We start from the raw sequence: 7,791 nt of genomic DNA on the forward strand, positions 1-7,791 counted from the left end.
CGGTAACTGAAGGACAGCGTTTTGTGTTATCCTTATTTTAGCGAGCTTTATTCTATCAGAATCAGAACTCAGACCATAGCTCTCCCAACGTCTCTCTTTTGATTTTGAACAGAAATCAACACTCACTCACACTACGGCTCTCTCTCTCTCTCGCTCTCTCTCAGACCCAGAACAAAAGATTCACAAGCCACACGGAACAGCGTCGAGTTCTGTTCAATACCTGCTCTCCACATAGTTCTTTTTGGTATGGTATCCTCTTCTCTCTCTTGCTGTAATGCTTTCACTTTCTTTCTTTTGTCTTTCAGCTTGCCACAAATTTGTTACATTTTACTGTGCCTTTTGATTTCATAAGTTGGTATTATCCATTTTTGTTGAATTGGGTATAGGGAAAGTGCTTTAGAATTTGGAAGAACTGTTTGCCTACTCTTTTTCATATGCAACTGCCAACAACCCCAAAAAAAAAAATGTTGAATAAATTACTGTTGAGTGTTTTTACCTTATTTTAGACCAAAATATACTTAGCCCATGAGCAATTTTAGTCCCTGAAGTTTAAAGTCATCGCTTTTAGTACTTAACAAACTTAAAGAAATCGCTTTTAGTCCCTGTAAAACTTGAAATGATCAAGTGGTTGCTTTTAGTCCATTTGGAGTGATGAAGTGTTAGTTTTTCATTTGCAAGGTCGTCTAATGGACTAAAAGTGACCACTTTAAACTTTAGGGACTAAAATCATTTCTGGGCTAAACTTTAGGGGGCAATAGTGCATTTAAGCCCTTATTTTATTTAGACCTTATTTAAGCATTGACTCATGTAAATTACTAGATCATGTTTGGTTGTAACCTTATATTGTTTAAACCACTAACGTTGACTCATGTTTATGCATTTTATGAAAGCTGCAACTACTTGGGAAATTAAGGCAGACCTGAACTAAATAGTAACTAGTAAAAACTAAAATTATCATGGAATAGCGATGTGATGTGCAATTTTTGCAATTATTACCAACTCGTTGTCAGAGTCTGTGTCATTAAAGAGAAAAGAAGAGCCAGCAATGGAGAGAAAACAAAGAATAAATGAAAAATGAACTTGGGTTGAGGTGAATGCAAAGTTGAGAGTAAATGTTCTCATTTATAGTGAAAAAAATATGACCACCAAAAAAAATGTAAGTTAGAAAATGGCTGTTTCAGTCTTTCAGACACATGACTGTTTTCAAAATATGACCATTAGAAAGAAAGAACATTTCTATGTAGTGATGGAGGGATAGAGTGTGGGATGTGGGCTGAATCTTAAAAGTAGGTAGTTAACATAGAAAAGGTTGTTTTTTCTTTCGAAATTTGGTTGAACTATACAAATCCAGATGTGAATGCCTTTAATAGAAAATTAAAAGCTTAAACAATTAAATCTCCTGTGAACTCCTAAATGCTGCGTTTATGTTTATCTAAGTCCCTCACACCCTTCCCCAAAGTCCCAGATTCCTTCTGTTGCAGTGTCTGTGTATTCAATTTGATACATTACCACTTTTGTTGCTTGAAGAAATGGCTGTGCTGTTATCTACAACTCTTCCTTCAACAACCACCAAGCTGAGCCTGAAATGTTTTGGCACTAGCATTATACAAGAGAAACCAATCATAGAAAGTTGTCTTTTCACAGGTAAACTTCAATCTCCCTCTCTATTGGCCTTCACTTTCTTGCATTTCTCTTTAACTAAACTCAATTGCCAAATATCTGGGTTTTTTTTTCCTCTCAGGCTTTAGTATAGGGAATGACAAAGAAAAACAGAGGAAGAAAGTTTCATTTATTAATTTAGCAGTAAAGAACAAGCAAACAATTGTTGAAACAACCCAGAATGTCAATGGGAGAATAACACCAAGAAAAGGTGGTAGAAACCCTGTTTTGAGTGAGGGAAGAGATAAGGATGAGAACTATGGACCTATATGTCCTGGATGTGGGGTCTTTATGCAAGATAAGGACCCAGACCTTCCTGGGTATTATCAGAAAAGGAAGGTCGTACCAACAGATTTGTCAGATGGTGAGGAGGGTATAGTGGGCGAGTTTGATGGAATTTATGAAGAAGAAGAAGAAGAAGAAGAAGAAGATGAAGATGAAGAAGAAGAAGAGGGGTTTGTGGATGACATTGAGGGTGAATTTCAGGAATTTGATTTGATAGAAGGTGATTTGGGAGTGGAGGATGAGTTTGATTGGGATTCTGATGAATGGGAAGCTAAGTTAATGGAGGAAAAGGAGGTAAAGTTGGATTTGGATGGATTTGCTCCTGCTAGTGTCGGTTATGGTAACATTACAGAGGACACAATTGAGAAGGCTAAGAAGAAGAAGCTGTCGAAAGCAGAAAAGAAGAGAATTGCTAGGGAGGCTGAGAAAGAAAAAGAAGAGGTTACGGTGTGTGCTCGGTGTCATTCATTGAGGAATTATGGGCAGGTGAAAAACCAAAAAGCTGAAAACTTGATACCCGATTTTGATTTTGATAGGCTGATCGCTACCCGGTTAATGAAACCCTCTGGGAATGCCACTGCTACTGTTGTGGTGATGGTTGTTGATTGTGTTGATTTTGATGGGTCGTTCCCGAAACGGGCAGCAAAATCATTGTTTAAGGCATTGGAAGGAACTAAAGATGACTCCAAGCTTAGCAAAAAGTTACCAAGGCTTGTTCTTGTGGCTACAAAGGTTGATCTTCTCCCTTCACAAATTCCACCTGCTAGGTTAGATAGATGGGTTCGGCATCGTGCTAGGGCTGGAGGGGCACCCAAGCTAGCTGGGGTTTATATGGTCAGTTCCCATAAGGATTTGGGTGTGAGGAATCTGTTGTCCTTCATCAAGGAATTGGCTGGTCCTCGAGGGAATGTGTGGGTAATTGGGTCTCAGAATGCTGGCAAGTCTACTCTAATCAATGCATTTGCAAAAAAGGAAGGGGCAAAAGTTACCAAGCTTACAGAAGCTCCAGTGCCTGGAACAACTCTTGGCATTTTGAGAGTCGGAGGGATTTTGTCAGCCAAGGCTAAGTTATTTGACACTCCAGGGCTTCTACATCCATATCTAATGTCCATGAGATTGAATAGGGATGAACAGAAAATGGTTGAAATACGGAAGGAGCTACAACCTCGGACTTACAGGATGAAGGCAAGTTATTGTTACTATCACACTTAATATTTGTGACCTATATATCATATATAGTATATAATTGTAGTTATGTATCATGTGTTGTGTATATATAAGCGTCACACATATTTTAACTAAGAGCTTATGGAAGACTAGGGGATGATACTTCTCAGTAATGAAATGACTCATTGCTTGTCTACAACTGGTTAAAATTTGACATTTGATTATACATTGTGGCATGTGAACTGTTCAATATACCAATTGAGTCAAGATTATTCTATTTCATCAACATGATTTTTGAAAAAAAATAAATGTTACCTTTTAAGATTGTCTTTCTTCTGATCCATTTTGTAAACTTGTCATTCTTGATGGATATACTGATCCCTATTCTCATTATTAGTGGACAAACGGACTTGTTCCCTGGTCTTAGTTTGACCTTTAAAGGCAAACTAAGGGCTTTTCAGAATTTTTCTTGTCAGATTGCAATATACAGTTGTCCAAGTCATATGAACATAAATCCTAGTTCAAATTGGAGGGATACCTGGGGAAAACATTTGTCAACGAATCAAGGAAAAACTGCACATTTCCTAGCAACTATAAGATTCTAAAAAACTAATAATGTGTCTATTGCTTCAAAAAGCTGTATAGAGAAGTGCCAGTTGTATGTAAGATGAATAGGTGCCTTTTTATCTTTTTTGAACACTGTCAACCTCATCATTGATCACAGTGTAGATGTTTCCAATATTTTCTAAAAGTCATAGCTATATCAGAATCTATGATGCTATTGGATCTAATATTTTTGGCATGTTTAATGTTTGCAGGCTGGGCATGCCTTACATGTTGGTGGTCTGGTGAGACTAGACCTTAGTCAAGCTTCTGTGCAAACAATTTATGTTACAATTTGGGCATCCCCAAATGTATCTCTACACCTGGGAAAGGTAGAAAATGCTGAAGATATTTGGAGAAACCATGTTGGTGTTAGGTTGCAGGTAAATTTCATCCTCTGGCCCTTAATTTAACTGGTTCTATGCAGCGGATTTAGTATTTAGCATCGGTTATTGGGGCCCACTGGCACTATTGCGCCTGTGCTTGATGATATCATACATATTCAACATATAAAAACCAAGTTAGTTAAAATTTTATGCAATTTGTTGAGTAATTTACTTTTGGCTTTTGTCTCTGTAGGTACCACAAATTTGTTTGGGGGGGGGGGGGGGGGGGGGAACTCTTAGATGAAATTCTTTCGTAGCTCCCAAAATCGTTCTGTGCTTTTAGAAAAGAAATAATATGATTAGATTCTAAAAGAACACATTGCAAAGGGAAAATATGAGCCCAAGCTTGTATGAAGTTAATGATTTTAACTAAAGAGAATCTCATTTGAAGGAAAAGATTAAGAAACAGAGAAAAATCATTTGGAGGAATTAAAAAGTAAGGAGTCAAATCATATTAATGCAATTTTCTGAGGCAGAGTGCTGCATATAACATATATGAGATTATATGTCTGGAAATGGAGATCCATACCATTTAGGAAGAATTGGTGGCAAGGATAGAAGGCCCATGGAAGATATTAAGGATTTGTGATTATGTAACTAATGATAGCAGGTAGGACACAATATAGATTTATAAGATCCATAGTTTATGAAATTCCTCATTAAATGTATAAATGTCAAAATTGATTTCCCTGCATATCAGAGTGGCCCTGAGTTTCCCAAACTGGAGACAGTAACAGACTTTCTGAATCTGTGGTAATAAGATAACAAGTACCCATTTTAACATTTCCAATACACTCATTCTTCCAACCAACAAAAAATAGAAGATGACTAGACAGAAATAAGATTTAGATTTAATGTAGGGTATACACATTTCCAACTTGCAGAGGAGCTCATCAATTTTAAATTGGTAAGCAATGGATAGAAATTAGTCTATGCTATAGGCCTCCCAAAAGTGACTAAGTTCTTTGAATTTGAGAGAGGTACGGCAAGTGTTTGCTACACCCTTGAAGAAAGGGCTAGCAGTCAAGCCAGGACCTAACAAGCATATCAAGTTGACACACGAGTTGAATATCTCCAAACTATATGTTACCTGTTTGAATCAGGAAAGATATATCTTCCACGATGTGGCATAAAACCTGATTTGCAATACATCATTTGAAGTCGTCATGCCCTTGTTTTCTAAATTTCTTTCACAAAACCTAGCATACTTGGAAGATTATGGGATGCGAGTGTATTAAAGTAATGTATATTCAATTACTAGTGCTGAAAGTAGGCTATGTGTAATTGATTTATTCATTTTCTATAAATTTATGTCTTTCCAAAACTTTAACCTAGGTTGTGAGACTCTGAAGTGAAATACATCCCCTTTGAGGGAATCTACCTTTCAACTGATACTTTCTGATGAAAGTAATACTTCTTTTCTTTTTCTCAATATCCCCCTCTCACACCCCCACCACCTTTCCCTAAATATTTTCCTTAGGAAAAGTGGGAAGAGTGCATTTGCATTTTAGGTAAAGATTTTAGTTTTACTCTTTTTTTTTTTTTTTTTGCCAGGGATTCTCATTTTGGAATTTTGAAAGCCTTGGAACATAAAAGGGGATTTTTTGTTGTTGTTGTTGCTCATTTGATAAAATTTTTAGCTTGTATAACTCTTTTTGGCTTCTCCTTGTCTCAGCCTCCCGTTGGTGCAGATTGTACTTCTCAATTAGGCAAATGGGAAGAGAAGGAAGTCAAAGTGTCCGGAATGAGTTGGGATGTGAATAGCATTGATATTGCAGTGGCTGGTTTAGGTTGGTTTGCTTTAGGTCTCAAAGGCGAAGCAACCTTGGCATTGTGGACATATGATGGCATTGAAATAACTTTAAGAGAACCTTTGGTTCTTGACCGAGCACCATTCCTTGAGAGACCTGGGTTTTGGCAACCAAAGACCATATCTGATGCCAGTGGCACCCAAACTAAACTTAAAAAAAGGAAAAAGCTTCAACAGGTGAGTAGAGATTTCCTTTCAGATGTGTCTGTTTGAAAAGAAAAAGAAGCCCAACTGATAGATTAATTGCATTTAGCAATGTGATTGAGCTTGAGAGGCTGTAAGAAGCCAGCTTAAGTATAGAATAGAAAATAGGTTTCATAGGCTTTTAATCTACAGGTTATAGAACATCCAGATTTTTTCAGAGTATTTCAATTATGGATGTGTGTAATAAGATTAGCAATTCAAATGCCAAGAGCCCTGTAGCTTGGTAACATTGCTTGGTCTTCTTTACCAAGAGAATCAAGGTTCAAATCCCTTGTCCTCTATTTGTTGTAAAATTGAATTATCGAGAGAGAGTAGTTCAAGGGAAGGGAGTGCATAACTGATGCTGGATGCAGTGTGTATCTTTGTAAATGTATTAGGTACAAGATTTTGCTAGCTGCTTTTTAATGAGACATGATCAACTTATGTCGATTTTGGAGGATTGTGAAATTTGTTGTTGAATAGTCTACAGCATAATAACAATAATAGTAGTAATTTGCTGTTTACCAAGTATCATTTGTAGCACCAAAATACTAAAAATCTCACACTACAAATCTGCTTAAATTTTTTGTTAAGTCTTTTGCCTGATCAAATCAGCTAAAAAAAAAACTATAAAAATGTATGCATTACAACAAATAACTAGATAAATAAGTATGAGTAGTCACTTGAGCCCCATTTGGGGAAATTGTAATCCACAGCAATACTCACACCATAAAGAAAGAAATAATATATTTCCTAAATTTTAAAGCACTGAAAGCGTTTATTAAAACTAAAAACAAATAAAAATAACTGAAAGTTAGCATTTTCGTTGTGTTTTATAAGCAGGGTCTTTTGTTTATGCAACAGATTTTTTTTTTAATAAATTTTTTTTTAAGTGGGCCACTCAAATTGGGATTTCTAAGAAGAGCGGGCCGAATAGAAACAAAACAAAACAACATTTTTTTTTAAAAAAAACCACTGAAAGTAGCATTTTCGGTGTGTTTTATTATCAGTTTCTTTTAATTATGTGGGTTATTATTTATTTAATTATTTTTAATTTAAGCAGCCCAATAAACCCACTAAAAAAAGGGGGAAAATAAAAAGAAGAGATTCCGCTGCCAGGATTTGAACCTGGATTCTATAATCATGAAGAATTGCCAATGTGCTACAGCGGATTTCATGTCTTACTCATCATCGTTGTTTGTTTTATTGAATACTCTCCAACAAGCTAATAAGAACAATTGGAAGATTTTACCTTTAAAAACTATGCTTTAAATAGATCACAAATAAAATTCTTTATATATTCATATTATAATTTTTTTAATAATAAGCATGTATTTATAAGTGTAGATGTACAACTTTTTTGGATTTCCCAAAAATAAATCATAAAAAATCATGGACAAGTCCAAACTCCAATATAATTGAAAAGATCAGCACATTTATTTGTTTCATGATAAATGTGTTGAATTGAAACCTGCTAGGGTTGGATATTCACACATACACATATATTTCTAGTAGTCTAGTGTGATCACTGCCCATAACTTTTTTATACCTAACTCAAGTATGATGTGTGACTACTCGTGCAATAGTGGAGTTTGCCACTATTTAAACCAAAAATTTCTAGACTGGCAATTGTGATGAATCACAATAACTTCTTATTAATAAGCCAACTTCAACTTGAAAATCAAAGTTCTAAAAATT

At 35.7% G+C, this 7,791-nt stretch overlaps 1 protein-coding gene across 1 annotated transcript; it reads left to right on the plus strand.

The window, feature by feature from the left end:
• The first annotated feature begins 13 nt into the window (after positions 1–13).
• LOC126693593 (GTP-binding protein BRASSINAZOLE INSENSITIVE PALE GREEN 2, chloroplastic) lies at positions 14–6,561 on the plus strand. The gene is made up of 5 exons (XM_050389623.1): positions 14–244; positions 1,528–1,644; positions 1,742–3,129; positions 3,930–4,097; positions 5,776–6,561. Exons 2-5 carry the CDS (start codon positions 1,530–1,532, stop codon positions 6,121–6,123), a joined length of 2,019 nt encoding a protein of 672 aa, XP_050245580.1. The 5' UTR covers positions 14–244; positions 1,528–1,529; the 3' UTR covers positions 6,124–6,561.
• Positions 6,562–7,791: the final 1,230 nt, after the last annotated feature.

The sequence above is a fragment of the Quercus robur genome, chromosome 7 (assembly GCF_932294415.1).
Source record: "Quercus robur chromosome 7, dhQueRobu3.1, whole genome shotgun sequence".
Lineage (NCBI taxonomy): Eukaryota > Viridiplantae > Streptophyta > Magnoliopsida > Fagales > Fagaceae > Quercus > Quercus robur.

Excerpts from the sequence above, each read along its gene's own strand:
- LOC126693593 (XM_050389623.1), top strand. The coding sequence starts at position 1,530 with ATGGCTGTGCTGTTATCTACAACTCTTCCTTCAACAACCACCAAGCTG. Across the intron at positions 3,130-3,929 it reads CTCGGACTTACAGGATGAAG|GCTGGGCATGCCTTACATGT; the intron begins GCAAGTTATTGT and ends TAATGTTTGCAG. Across the intron at positions 4,098-5,775 it reads ATGTTGGTGTTAGGTTGCAG|CCTCCCGTTGGTGCAGATTG; the intron begins GTAAATTTCATC and ends TCCTTGTCTCAG.